At 40.3% G+C, this 15610-nt stretch overlaps 1 protein-coding gene across 20 annotated transcripts in view; it reads right to left on the bottom strand.

The window, feature by feature from the left end:
- TMEM108 (transmembrane protein 108) overlaps positions 1-15610 on the bottom strand; it is a 335504-nt gene that overhangs the window by 121330 nt on the left and 198564 nt on the right. The window contains exon 5 of one of the 20 annotated variants that reach the window (XM_070493264.1): positions 3991-4203. The exons of 18 other annotated variants lie outside the window; for them this stretch is intronic. Coding sequence is in view for 1 of the 2 variants with exons in the window: in XM_070493263.1 (XP_070349364.1) it covers positions 3093-3126 (34 nt within the window). In the remaining variant the exon portion in view is untranslated. Of the gene's footprint in view, positions 1-3092; positions 3267-3990; positions 4204-15610 lie in introns of those variants that run through there. One more of the 20 variants, XM_070493263.1, reaches the window with a different exon arrangement.

The raw sequence follows: 15610 nt of genomic DNA, 5'->3' as shown, positions 1-15610 counted from the left end.
TATGATCTATAACAGCAGAGAACTTCCCAAAACATAGAAGGCTTGTTTAAGTATTTCAAACAGAGGTTCTCATTTACACCCCATTAGCAGGGTTTTCAGGACAAACATTTATTTTATAACCATAAACCAACAAACTATTCTCAAGAGATCTGGAAAAAAGATTCCTGGCAGAAAAGGGACTCTAATTGGAACTTTTGTCAAGATTTTTGCAAAAACAACTCTTTTATGAGAAAGAGATAAGATTACTAGACTTCAAGTTCTGTGAAGGCAGCAACCCTGTCTTCTCTTGCCTGCAACCTCAGTGGCCAGAGGGGTTTGACACACAATGGGTGCTCACTAAATATGTGATAAACTGAATTCTCAGAATCCACCAACATTACAACACTCTCATCCCTAATGACAGTCAGCACCCTGGGGACAGGGCTCCCCGCTTTCTCCAAACCCTCTATCCTGGTTGGTGGGTTCACAGAAACCTAAACAGTGAGGATGAAAGCTCAGTGCTGTCTCTCTTTCTCTCATTTTTGTTTGAACAATCTTTCTATGTTACTATGGTAACGCTGGTACTAGGATGCTCTGTAAATGAAAGTGGGAAGGAGGAGGAGATCATGAGTGATGCAGTTCAGAGAACAATCTGCCCAGAGGGCAACCTCTTTGGCAATCTGCAAAGCTTGCACATGTCCCATTTTATAATAAATGCATTTAAATAATACATGACACTATATAGAACAGATATAATATGTTGAAACAGAGATGCACTGAGCCCAGGAAAACTGCATTAAGTATGAGATTATAAGTGAGTGAATATTTTAAGACATTTAAAAAAATACCAGAGGGAATTTAGTCCATACATAAGACACTTTCTCATTCCATCACATAAAGGTAATAGCTGCAGAGTTCCACAGATGAGAGCGTGAGGCTATGCCATGTGGAGGCTGGATATTAACCTGGGACCTGATCTGAATGGTGAGAACACTGGGTACTGCTATTACAAAGGGCAGGGATAAACTAATGAACCAAAGACATCTGTTAGTGATACTTGCCCTCTGACATGTACAACTTTAAGGCTAAGTATGATCAAAGCCAGATTCTGATACAGGGAGGAGAAAAGGGCATGCGGTCACTGGCACTTGAACCACAAAGTCAAGCTTCTCCATACCACTTTTGCACTGTGCTGACTGTAGCTTATTAAAATCCAAGTTGGGAATGCTTCTGCCTGCCCGAAGCAGGCGCTATAACAACGTAGGAAATCTTCTATCCTATAGATAGTTTTGTGCGAGGACATTTGAAGAAAGCTGCTATGGCTCTTTGATTTATGACTTCATTAAATGCTTGGGCTTCAAACCTCCATCAACATTTATTGGAATTAACAGCTTCTTAAAATGGAAATATTCAATGACAAATTAATGCAGCTTGGATCTTGTAAGAAGGGAAAATAGAGCACAGTAGGCACCCTTTATATTCCTCCAGGAAAAGAGTAATACTTTCTGCCATTGTAAACCAGTACCTCTCAGGAATGAGTAGGTGAGAAGGGGTAAGTGAGGCATGAAGAGGACAATCACCAATTCTTAGCCAGGAAGAGTGAAGTCAGAATTCTTTTCAGAAATGCATTAAGGAAAAGGTCTAAATTGTTCCTGCTGTAGAAAGACCACAACTAGCTCAGAAATCAAAGGGCTGCTGAGTCTATTAGAGACATTAACCCACTTGGCATCCATAGAGATCTCAGTCCAAAGACGTAACTTTTAGGCTGTTTGTGAAGATTCCCACAAGGACACAAGAGTGTGAGCTTCCTAGGTGGCTCTAACTCATCCTTTTATATTCACAGCACTTGGTCATGTCTAGCAGATATTCAATATCTGATGAATGAATGAAACAGGTACCACTTCCAAAGACAGCCTCAGTTCCTTCCTTGTGGTTTCTCATTGATTGTCCATTTGTTTAAACTCCCCAGGATCCAGAAATGATGTGGTTATTGCTATCAGCCTCAAGCTCAACAAAGGCTCGCTTATCCCTTTCTTTATAAACTCAAGTGTGGACAAGCGGCTTGAACAATTAATGGGGAAATCTGGACCTAAAACCTACCTGGTTAGGACATCTTTCACCTTGTTGCCTGCCAGAGTGGATTAATGTGACCCTCTCACTCTGTATCATCCAATCCATGAGCAGGTCCTGTTGACTTACTTGTAAAATGTTTCCTTTCCTAACTCTGTACTTCTCTATCTCCATGACTATCACCCTCATCCAAGCCATTGCCATCTCTTGCCTGACTGCTATGCTCACCTCCTAACTGGTCACCGTGTACCCACACCTGAACCCCTATGATCAATTCTCCACAAAGCTGCCAGTTATCTTTTCAAAACATAAAGCAAATCATGTTATTTCTCTGTTTGGAATCCTCCAGTGGCTCCCCAGTCACACTTAGAATAAAACCCACACTTCCTGCTCACCTCTGTGGTCCTCATCTCATTCCACTGGTCCTTTCTCTTACTACACTCTAGCCGCAGTGGGCCCTCTTGCTGCTCCTCAAAAATCCTAAGTGTGTCCCCAATTCAGGGCCTTTGCCCCTCTTCCCCTTCTACCTGGAATGTTCTTTTTTGTTCACCTTTGGGCATCCGCCTGTTCTGTGCCAATTCAGAAACTGCCTCCTTGGCAGTGGGGCCATTTAAAGGACTGATCCGGCAGACACATTTTCCTGAGGCCTGTCCTATTCATGAGAATCACACCCACTCTTGAGGTATTGGAAAACTTTCTTTGCCCCTGTGCTAAGTTGTCCTCACTAGCTGCCACTGGGTACTGTATCAGGACTCAGAGATATTCTTTCTCCTCCTGTTGCAAAACTCCTATTTCCTTTCTGGTAACCCACTATTTCCCCTAGATGCTAACGTGGAATAGCTGAAGGAACACCAGGCTTGAAGTCAAAATCCAGGGATTAAAATCCTAATTCTATTATTTACTTGTAGCCAATTCAACCCTGGGTACATGATTTAACCTCAGTGCGCCTCAGTCTTCTCATCTGCGTAATGGGGATAACACTACCTACCTCTTAAATAAATGTGTGAAAGCACTGGGGCTTGCACTCTGTAGGTAAAACACACCTGAGCCAAGGACAGTAGCAAGTCCAGAACTCATGGGACTTGACTTCTCAGTGGTTTCTTCTGGCAGTTCCTCAAATATTCATAGGGAAGAGAGAGATTCTTCCAGAATTCCATCAGAAAAGTTTCAGAACATCAAAAACACTTCTTTGATCATCAAAACACAATTATCATAAAGAAAGTTACTGGTTCTGTAACCACAGGTTTCATAAGCATTAGAAGCAAAGGGAACACATTAGATCAAGTTCATGGAAGTACAAAGTGAGACAGACGACAACAGTGAATGATGTAAGACTCTGACCAAGTACCAGTAATGTGTTAAGGGCCAAGAAGGTCTCGTTGGTGAATGGGAGGAATGTTAGTGGATCTACTATCTTCTATTAACAAGCTACCCAACCGGACAGCCTGAGACTGATGACTAAACCAAGGGAAAATGCAAGATTACTGCACGTGGGCCTAAAGACTAAAATAACAAAGTAATTATCCTCAAATCACGAGCAAAAGTCTGCTCAATATTATTTATGTGAGTGCAGTTTTTCTTCTCTCAAACTTACATTTAAGTTTTTCTAGGTTTTGTCAGTGAATCATAAGCCACTTGAGGCAGAGATCAGCCAACTGTTTCCTACGTAACAACTCTAAGAGTAAACCTTTTCTCTTGGAAAACTTCCCGCAGACTATGATGTGGGTTCACCTGGTCCCCTGTGAGGCATGTCTGTGACAGGTAGAAGTCTCTACTCCGGGGGTGCTTGATAGACACGCCCTGACACCACGAAGAAGTGACTCCAAACTGATAGATGACCTGCTAGGAAACACCAGATTTTTCAACACGAAAGGGGAGCCAGAGGTGAATGTGGGAGGTGGGGTGGGTGAGAACAAGGAATGTGGGTACCAAGCACTGTACCTGTCACTGTGCTGCCATTTTCACACACACTACCTCACTGGATCTCGGAGGGTTATACTTTTTCCCGTTTACTACGTAAGGAGGCAAACCGAAGTCCCCCAGCTAGTAAACTGCAGAGCCAGGATTAGAAAGTTCGTGATCTTCTCCTATATCCTATGGCCTCAAAAAGTATGCAGAATTGACATTTTCAGTCCAATTTATTAGATTTTTCTCCTAAGGGAAAAAAAAAAGGAAGATAATTTAATTCTCAGATAGTTCTCACTGGCAGCTCCAGACCTTGCAGGCTGCTGGCTGGGCATGGAGCTCGCCGGGCTGCCACCTGGACTTCTGTCTGACTGAGAGTTATGCTCTGTTTTTCCCCAAAGCTTCTCATCCAACCTTAAACCACAGTCATTATCAAGCTCAGATCCCTTACTAGAGAGCAATGTGAATAATAAATAATTTCTACTACTCATTTGGCATCTATTAGGTACTATTAAGCATCTATTAAGTACTGTGCATGGAACTTGTGATAAGTAATCCACTTAATCCTCAAAATCCCCTGCATGGCAGGTTGTATTATCCTTTCTAGACAGACGAGAAAGCGGAGGCAGCTAGCATAAATGGCAGGACCAAGATTTGAATCCAAGCATGTCAAAGCTCAAACGCCAAACTCCTGTCATTATTTTATCCAGCTCACAATCAGCTCTCCTATTAAACCAAAATAAAACTGACATCTTGGATATGTGAAAAAACCAAACAGCAATATTAAAGGTCAAATTAATTCAGCATAATATTAGAGTTTGTTTTCACTTCTCATCTCCTCTAGTCATGCTAAACATAGGTAATAGATAGATGCATAGAATAACAATATTGCTAGAAGAATGTCAACACAATTCTTTGTAAATGTAATTGTAATTGTTGCTTCTACCTACCAGCATCTGCAGCATTTGCAATCTAAAAATTAGGCAGAAGAATTCTGAAAACAGCAAATGAGTAATTGAGTGTTTCACGTTTACTTCTAATTTGAAAGACAACAGAAAAGGTAAAATCGCCGACCATTTCCAGGCATGTCCACAGGTCTGTCGGTGCAGAAAGGATCTGTTTTGTGCTTTCTCAGCTGCACTGATACTCAGCTAATCCTGATATTGCTCTTCACAGTCCAAATTTAGTCCAAGAGGCTTAAAATGACACCATCTTTTTTTAAAAAAAATAGAGATGTCACTCCAAGACAAAAAGAAACCCTATCCCTCCTCAAAAAAAGACTTTCCTTATACAATGCTTTGCCCCTTGTTCATAGCACGGGAAGATGCTTTGCAGTCCCTTGTCTCTGCATCTCTTTCTCCCTCACCCCTGCCCCCTGGCCTCCCACCTGGATGAGAAGTTCATTTTGTTTTCTCCAAAGTGCTGAGGATGGCTACAGGCTGAGGGGAGGGTCTGAGGAGGATGGAGTAGAGCAGCAGGTGGGTGGCAGTGGCGATGCCAGACTGCTGGGAGCTGAAGGGGATGCTGGGGCTGTGCCTCTGTCCCCTGAACTGCAGGGAATGCAGGGTGAGATGGCAGGAGCTGCCTCAGAGACAAGGTGATACATGAATGCCTGAGGGACTCCTCTGGACTTCTACCGCTCTGGTTCATTACTTCTACCGAGAGGTAGCGAGGCTCAGCAGCCACCTCCTCTTGGCCTGTACCCACCACATGGCCTTCCAAACCAGGTTCTGGAGAACAACTTACTGTGCTTTTCCTGCCCTCAAAAACGCCCTTCTCATAGCTTGATGGAAATGACGGTGGAGTACGAATGGTATTTTCACCGTGGGACTCAGGGCATCTGAATCCTATCCTACCCTTCCCACGAGGTCCCTGAGGGGGGCCTTGCCAGGCCCGATATTGGGGAGACCCTTTCCTCTAGTAAAAACTGTCTGGGCCTCTGACTTCTTCCCAACAGGCACAGCTCAGTGCTGTGCACGAAGTAGATCACTGCCTGGGAGAAAAGTCCCCATGCTTGTCTTCCCCATCACTGGGAATTGCCTAGTTTAAACTAGGCAGCATCTACTCTGCCCAGTTTGATACACAACCCAACCCTACAAGGAATTTTCATTCCATTTCATTTGCCTTTTACTCAGTAACAGCTCTTAAAGAGAGAGGAAAGAGGAGAGACTAACCTAAGCTTTTAACTTTAACCTAATTCGTCAACTCAAGCTTTAAGATACCACCGAATAGATGAGAAGATCTGTGTTCAAAGGGAAAAACACAATGTTGCTTTAGGTTTTGTTTCAGTGGGGGGGGAGGGGGGTCAAGTCTTAACAGGCTGTGATATTATGAGGTCAGGCTCACTGTTGCAAATTTCTGGACATGAGCAATGCTTAAATCATGCAACAATGTATTGCTTTTGTAAGGATTATTAATAATACATTTGTAACTACTCAGAGACTGGCTATAAACTTTCTGAGACAGAATGAGATTGTAATCTGCCCACAGCAACAGAGACGAATCACTTTGATAAATTCTTTATGATGGTGCCTCATCTCCTGCAGCTATTGGATTGGTTGAGAGTCTACAGTTAATCCTTCAATAACTCCCACAAGCACCACATTACTCATCAGACTGTGACATCTTGGATCGTAAAAGAGGCACTATTATATAACACAGGCGCTGTGTAGCAGCCTCAGGTCGTGAATATTAAGAGACAGCCTCAAATGGGTTGATATCAATAAAGACCTCCTGCCAATCACTACCCAAGAAATAAACCAGAAGACGGCACAGTGTCCTTGCAGGTATTCTTAAACCAGGGGTGAGAGGTGCAGGCACTGTGTCCCTTGCTGTTTTCATGATTGCCAACCCTCCCACCAAGTCACGACTTGATAATTACGTTCATTGGTAAGATTAACCCAGTAATTTTCCTTTCTCATATTATCCTTTTCCAGCTTTTGCACTGTGTGTGTAGTAATCTCTTTCTTTTTAAAGACTGGCACCTGAGCTAACATCTGTTGCCAATCTTTTTTTTTTTTTTTTTCCTATTTCTTCTTCTCCCCAAACGCCCCCAGTAGATAGTTGTATATTCTAGTTGTAGGTCCTTCTGGTTGTGCTATGTGGGACGTTGCCTCAGCATGGCTTGATGAGCGGTGCCACGTCCGCGCCCAGGATCCCAACCAGTGAAACCCCAGGCTGCTGAAGCGGAACGCGCAAACTTAACCACGCGGCCATGGGGCCAGCCCCTGTAGTAATCTCTTAAAGTGAGTTGTAAAGCACCTAACCAGTTACTTTGGTCCATTGATATTTATTGTGCTTAGTGATTATGTGTATTTATTTCTACCTTGTCCTATTTATCCAACTTTCTCCATGCCCATTTTCCCTTCTTTATTGCCTTCCTTTGTATTTTTTTATTCCAATAGTTTTTTTGCTCTACTTGTTTGGAAGTTATTTCTATTCTTTTAATGGTTCCCTTAAAATTTTGCCATGCCTACTTAACTTGACAGTGTCTAAGGTAATCGATGTATTTTCCTTCCTCTCAAACACTATAAGGAAGTTAAAAAACTTTGATTCTGTTCAACTTCTTCCAACTTAAATTTTACTATTGCCCAGCATATTTCTTTAGTTTTGTCCATTTTTCTTTAACTCTACAAATTAGAATTATGTTGTTTAACACAGAAAATTGTTTGCCAATTTCTGTGATTCCTTCTTACATTTAAGACATTTCTGCTGAGAAAAATTTTCTTCTTGAAGCACATCTTTCAAAAGTTCTGTAAATGAGAGTCCATCTGTGAAATGCTCTATTTAAAACAATATCTAAAAATGTCTTCATTTTGCCCTCAGGCTTTAATGAAAGTTTCATCGGATCCATAATTCTAAATTGATAGTTATCAACCATCATCATTTTAAAGATATTATTTCACCATCTCCTTTATGCCATAATGGCTATTGAGAAGCCAACTGTTGGTTTAAATGTTGTTCCTTTATAAGAAAACTTTTCCTCTGGCTGCCTTTAAGACCATCTCTGTATCTGCAATTTCACTGTTTGTATATTCAAGTGTGGAGTTCCTTTTATTTTTTTCTTGAGATTCACAATACTCCCAGAATCTGAGTATTCATATCTTCCATACATCCTAGAAAATATTCCGAGCTATTATGTCTTAAAATATTTCTTCTCCCTCATTGTCTCGATTCTCTCCTTCTTGAATCCTCAGTTATACCCATGTTAGGCCTTCTAACACTATCTTCCATGCCTCAACTACTTGTTAAATTTTTTTACCTTCTTATTTATTCATAATATATTCCAGGTAATTTCTTAAGCTCTGTGTTCTAGTACATTAATTCTTTTAAAAAGATATTTAATCTGCTATTTAATCCATCCACTGAGTTTCAAATTCTAATGATTACATTTTTTTAAAATTCTGTAAGTTCTAGCGGGTTCTTTTTTCAAATCTAACTGGCCAGTTTCAACAGTCTGTTATCTCATGATCCCCCTGCCCCATTTCCATCTTCTATTTATTCAAATATGTTTACATATTGTGACATTATCTTTTTCTAAATTGGCTGCAACAATATTTCTAGTCCCAAATTCCCTATCAGAACTTTGCCAACCCTCATCGAGAGGTGAAGTCTATATTCCTTTTCATCAAACCTGGCCAGGCCTTTGTGATTTCCTTGATAAACAGAATGGTGTGGAAGTCATGTTGCATGACTCTGAGGCTAGGTTAGAAAAAGTAATACAGCTTCTGCCTGGCTCTCTGTAGATGCCCTGGGAACCAGACACCATGCTGTGAGGAAGCCCAGACCACATGGAGAGGCCACATTTGAATGTTCTATCTGATAACTCCAGTTAATATTTCAATCGCAGCCAGCTTGAACCACAAGAAATATGAGTGAATTGAGCCTCTGGAATATTATAGCAGCCAACTATTGTCACCCCAGCCTGCCAGCCATCCAGCTGAGGACCCAGACAACATGGAACGGATACAAACCATTCTACTTGTACCCTGAGTTCCTGACCCAGATTACATGAGCATAACAAATGGTTATGAGAATACCAGTTAGTTCATATTCAGTATCTGATAATTCCAGTATCTAAAGTTCTTGGCAGTCTAAATTGATACCTCTCCCTTCCTCACTCTCTCCTCTCTTCTCTTTCCTTTCTTTCCTCTCTATTGCTAACTCTCGCTATCACAGCTTGTTTCCTTACGTATTTGGTAACTTTCATTGAGATCTCTTATTTGGTTGAAGTTAATCTGTGGGTATCCTGAAGCCCCTTGATTGAGGACGCTTTCCTGTCAAGAGTATTTGCATTTTTTGGCTGGACCCGAGAAGGTGCTGACCGGATTTATTTTTATTTATAGCTTCTCTTGGAGTTACCCATACTGCATATGTAACATGGGTTCAAAATCCAAACCACAAGAGAGCAGGCCTATGGTTAGAAATTCTCAAGGGAGGCTATTGTTATTTCTATTTTTCTCCAGTAATAGGTATAACAGTGACCAACAGGTTTGTTCACTGGCTGCCTTTGCTACAGGTGGATATTTCCTAGGGACATTCATTTATTCTACAAATGTGTATGTTTCTTTATAGGAACATGACTCATGTTCTTTGACATGACATCTTTAGGACCCCTAGCAGGGCTGCAGCCAGGTTTACAATTTAGTCTTCAAATTATCTTTCCAATTTGCTACTTCCCATACCTACTGGAATTAATCGGAAGCTCTGTGAGATCAGACCTCTTACATTTTTCCTTTCATTTTCCTTAATATTCATAATGACTGCGATAGTCCAATATGCACAGGAGATACTCAGAACACATTTTTGGTTTTGCTGTTTTTTTCTCCCAGCTTTACTGAGGTATAACTGACAAACAAAAATTATATATATTTAAGGGATACATTGTGATACTTGATATACGTATGTATTGTGAAATGACTACCACAATTAAGCTAATGAACATATTCATCACCTAATATAGTTATTTTTGAGGTGATAACATTTAAGATCTATTCTCTTAGCAAATTTCAAGCATACAAAATACATTTTTGAAGATGACTATCAGCCAATCAAGGGAAGCTTGATAAATAATGAAGACTGGTGAAATTAAAAAAAAGAAATCCTCCTACAGAAAGATTTAGAATTCAAAAAGCCTATCAGAAGGGTGGTATGTGTTTCAGTTTTCTGTATAAATTTGATCATATCTGAAGCATAAAGAGTTTGATACGTTTAACAAGCAGTGACACCTGGGCTGGACTAACTGAAAAGACCACACACTGTCCTGACTTATATTTCTTCTTTGGTGAGCTTTCCCCGGCTCTCTGACTCCAATGTGCAGATCCAATGACCCTCAGAATCTTTCTCTTTCTTTTAGGGCAAAAACACCCATCCATTTTTAAATTCTAGAATCAGAGAATATTAAGAGTAGGAACAACCTTACAGAACACTTGTTCTTTTCATAGGTAGATAAACTGAGACTCCTCAGAAATGGGTAAACTGAGGCTAAGGGAGGTGAAATAATTAGCAGCAGAGCCAGTATGAGAATCCAGCTTTTCTGACTCTCAGACAAACATATCTGCCACAGAACTACTTTTCTTGTTTTGTGTGATATTTCTTGGGTAAAACAGCAACTCCCGCAATAGGCTGCTCTCCATTCTGTGTTTCTATGTACAGGAATGGGTGTCAGAGACCTCCCAGTCTAAGCCTCCCCTTCACAGATGAGTGATCAGAGGCTCAAAGAGGTCTCCCCAGCTTCTCATTTAGTTCTCAAAATGTCATAGCTCCTTGGCCCTCCCATCTTCTGTTTCTCTACCTTTCATTACACTCTCAACTCTCCATCTCGATTTTACTTTCCATTTCCCCATAGAAACATGAAATATCTGCTTATGTAACAAGACTTCCTTACTTAGTGTTTCAAGAAAACCTTATCAGAATCTGTATCAGATAAATCTAATAGGAAGGTTATCTGCTGAGTCCCAATGTGATCTTACAGTTACCCTACCATAAATTGTGTTTAAAACACTTGTTTTCCTAACTATCCATTGCTCAAATTTTCATTCAGGTCCTCTGAATAGCCACATAACTCCGGGAGGATACCACTGACAGAGTCTACAATGTGAATGGTGCCCGTACAGTTGTGTAACTCAAAATCTGAATAACCTTAGATGGTGGCCCTGTTTTCATTCATCTCACATACCCAACACTTTTAGCTCTTTTAATACTACACAGAAGGGAGTTGAAATGAATCATGTTCTACTTTCATCCTTCTCAATATGTGAACAGCAATATTTATGCCCATGAGTCTATCAAAACTTGAAATTAATGTGGTTCTGGTCATTCATTCATTTATTTCAATGGCAGGCACATTAACAGATGTGGTGACGCTAAGAGAACTCAATAATAGAAAACTATTAGTGAAACAATGCTGTAGGAGTTCCATAGCAACAGGTGGTTAGAACTAGTTATTTCTAAGAAGGATGCCTACTGCCCTTATTTTACTGTATACTGTAGGCTGCCAGAAGAATTGAATGCTTGACAGGCTGTCTTGTTTCATTAGTTATCCTTCCACCTGGAGTTTCAAGCTTAGACTAAGAACACAGAGATGACTAGTTGACTATCCAAGATTCATGCTTCCTTCCCACAGTATATATTTATTCCTGGGAAGTGGCTGCACAGCCACAGACAACATTTCCCAGTCCTCTTGCATCCAGATGGGGCCATACGACTAGATCTAGCTAAGGGGATGGTAGCAGAAATTCATGTGTGCTACTTCTAGGCAGAGCAGGATAAGTATCCAACATTTCTCCTCCTTCTGTATGCTCTTGGAGGCCAGCACTGAAGATAGTTGGATCAGAAGATGGAAAAAGCCTGGGTTCCTGATTGTATCTTGAAAGAGAGGCACTCACCCAGAAATATCTACTTGAGAAACTTTGGGTGAACGAGAAACAAACCTTGGTTATGTTTCACCCTTGTGATCTTGGGGTTGTTTGTTATAGCAGGTGACCTATACTGACTAAAACAATGGATATCGGTTAGTTGTATGAAATGCTTTCTAAGAGAAGAGACCCTATCTTTGTATATAATATCCTTTATAGTGCCTTCATAGTAAGTGCTTAATGAATATCTGTGAAAATTCACTTTGGAAAAGGAGAAGTTTTTAGCTATCTTTCTTTGGGAGTTTGAAATTTTGTTGTTGTTGTTTTTTTAAGGGATATATCCAGGATCTAGCACAGTGCCTGGGACAGAGTAGACACTCAAATATTTGCTGAATGAAATTAGTGCCTATTTTTGCCTATTAACCTCATTCAGTGCCTATCTGGGCTCCGGAATGGCTGGCTTTGGACTAACTGAGATCCTAGGGAAGCTCATCAACCCACGAGACACACCAGGAGGACTATACAAACCAAATACTAGACCTCAAAGTAAAACAAACAAACAAACAAAATCCAAAGGATTCTTGTTTCAGTGATACACTACATGGTCTTAGGCAAGTGGTTCAATGCCAAAGAATTCTGCTTCGAGAGAGAAAGAGAAAAAAAACAAGAAGACAAATTTGAGTTGAAAGAATTGAGATTTTTTTAAAGCCACCCCTACTCCTACAGTTAGAGATCATAATGATATTTTAAATCATTATATTTGCCATTCAGTACAATTTCCATAATGAAGTAAAAGTCCCCAAAAGCACTGGGCCTGAAAACCCCAACTGTTTGAAAACCCCATTGTTTGGCATTTGATGATTTGCAAATATCCTGCAAAATCCTGTTTTTGCCATTTGTTTCTGCCAACTGCCCAAGTAGACTTGTTAATACTGAGAATATAATGCATATTTTACTATAGTTCTATCTAAAACTAAGCCAGAGTACTTAATTTTTTTAGATTATTCAATGTTACTTTCCTGACACTCTCAGAAAGCATAATTTTTAAAGCTTAAAAACACATCTTTAAAAAGGTACATGTAACCCCTATGTTACACCATATACAAAAATAAGCTCAAAATGAACTAAAGACTTGAACGTAAGACCTGAAGCCATAAAACTCTTAGAAGAAAACAGAGGAAAAAAGCTCCTTGACAACAGTCTTGGCAGTGGTATTTCTGGATTTGACAACAAAAGTAAAAATAAGTAAGTGGGACTACATCAAATTAAAAAGCTTCTGCATAGCCAAGGAAACTATCAACAAAATGAAAACGTAACCTATGGAATGGGAGACAATATCTACAAATCATGTATCTGATAAGGGGTTAACATCCAAAATGTATAAAGCACTCATACAACCCAATAGAAAAATGGATAAACAAGCTGATTAAAAATGGGCATGGGGCCAGCCCTGTGGTCGAGTGGTTGAGTTTGCATGCTCCAGCTTTGGCGGCCCAGGATTTCGCCGGTTTGGATCCTAGGCACGGACCTGGCACCACTCATTGAGCCATGCTGAGGCAGTGTCCCATATGGCACAGCTAGAAGGACCTACGACTGGCATATGCAGCTGTGTACTGGGGAGAAGGAAAAAAAAGATTGGCAACAGATGTTAGCTCAGGTGCCAATCTTGGAAAAAAAAAAAAAGGGCTAAGAAAGTGACAGACATTTTTCCAAAGACGACATACAAATGGCCAACAGGTACATGAAAAGGCACTCAACATCACTAACCATTAGGGAAATGCAAATTAAAACCACAATGAGAAGCAACCTCATACCTCTTAGAATAGCTATCATCAAAAAGACAAGAGGGGCTGGCCCCATGGTGTAGTGGTTAAGTTCGCATGCTCCACTTTGGCAGCCCGGGGTTCGTGGGTTCAGATCCTTGGTGTGGACCTACATACCGCTCATCAAGCCATGCTGTGGCAGCATCCCACGTATGAGATAGATTGGCACAGATGTTAGCTCAGCGACAGTTTTCCTCAAGCAAAAAGAGAAAGATTGGCAACAAATTCTTCCCACCAAAAAAAAAAAAAAAGAGTAAGCACAAATAAAATTCTAACATTAAAGAAAGGACAAAAAATAATAAGTATTGGCATTGGCAAGGATGTGGAGAAAAGGGAACCCTGTGCACTGTTGGTGGGAATGTAAATTGCTGTAGACACTATGGAAAACAGTATGGAAGTTCCTCAAAAAATTAAAAATAGAAATACCATATGATCGAGCAACTCCACCACTGGATATATATTCCCCCCCAAAAAGAAAACACGAACTTGAAAGGATATCTGCATCCCCATGTTCACTGTAGCACTATTTATAGTAGCTAAGATATGCAGACAACTTAATGTCCATTGACAGATGAATGGATTTTAAAATGTGGTATACAATTGAATACTACCTAGCTATAAAAAAGAAGGAAATCCTGCCATTTGAGACAACATGGATTAAACTTGAGGGCACTATGCTAAGTGAAATAAGTCAGGTAGAGAAAGACAAATACTGTGTAATCTCACTTACATGTGGAATCTAAAAAAGCTGAACTCATAGAAAGAGACTAGAATGGTAGTTACAGGGACTGGGGGAGGAGCGGTGGGGGAAAAGGAGAGATGTAAGTCGAAGAGCACAAACTTCCAGTTATAAGGTAAATAAGTTCTGGGAACCTAATGTGCAGCAAGGTGATTACAGTTAATAATACTGTTTCATATACTTCAAAGTTCTTACTAAACAAAAAGGAAGTAGTAATTACGTGACATGATGTAGGTGTTAGCTAACACTATGGTGGTAATCATTTTGCATCTGTATAAGTGTATCAAACGTGTACCCTGAACTTACACAATGTCATACAATTATATCTCAAAGCTGACAAAAATCCATGTAACTACTGTATTTCTCATAAACTAAAAATTTCCTTTTATTAAAAACTTTTCTACTGTACACATGCTAATCACTTAAATTACCATATTGTTCAAAGAATTTAAAAGCTCTTTATTCCTTAATGTGAAGAAAATCTATTCATTACAAAAGTTAATTTAAAATGATGGTGCTTCCTATAGCTGGGTTCCTAATCAGATGAACTCACCTGTGAAATGCCGTCCGTTAAGGACAAAGATGATCAGGTTTATCCTAGAGGTATCTAAGTAGTCATGGTAACAAGTAAGACTCAATAGTTGATGTCACTATTGTAGGAGTCTCTGATGAACTCAAAAACTCATCACTAAGGTCTGGCTGCTTCCTTGATCCTGCTTTTTTCTGAAATGAATAATTCAGTACAACAGGAAGATCCACTGTGCTAGTGTTTTGATTTTCAGACTCAGCAAATTTAACAAACTTTATTGTTCAGTCAGTGGTCTGGTGCCCATTTGATTCACTTTAGGCTTTTTATCGTCTTCCTCTTCCATTTCTTCTTTTTTTTCTTTCTGCTTTTTCTCCCCAAATCCCCCCAGTACATAGTTGTACATTCTAGTTGTGGGTCCTTTAATTGTGGCATGTGGGACGCTGCCTCAGCGTGGCATGATGAGTGGTGCCATGTCTGCACCCAGGATCTGAACCAGCAAAACCCCGGGCCGCTGTAGTGGAGTGCGCAAACTTAACCACTCAGCCACGGGGCCGGCCCCCCTCTTCCATTTCTTAAGACATCTTCGGCTTTGATAAACTCACTATCCCAACCCTCTGCCGAAATTCACCTGGACAGTCCACTTATGCAGTTACCAGACAGCCTCAGTGGTTAAGCAACAGGATTTTGCAAGATATTCGCAAATTATCAA

This window comes from Equus asinus, chromosome 21 (assembly GCF_041296235.1).
Source record: "Equus asinus isolate D_3611 breed Donkey chromosome 21, EquAss-T2T_v2, whole genome shotgun sequence".
Taxonomy (NCBI): Eukaryota; Metazoa; Chordata; class Mammalia; order Perissodactyla; family Equidae; genus Equus; species Equus asinus.
The sequence above is the reverse complement of the archived record's forward strand: the minus strand, read 5'-3'. Positions and strand labels throughout refer to the sequence as shown.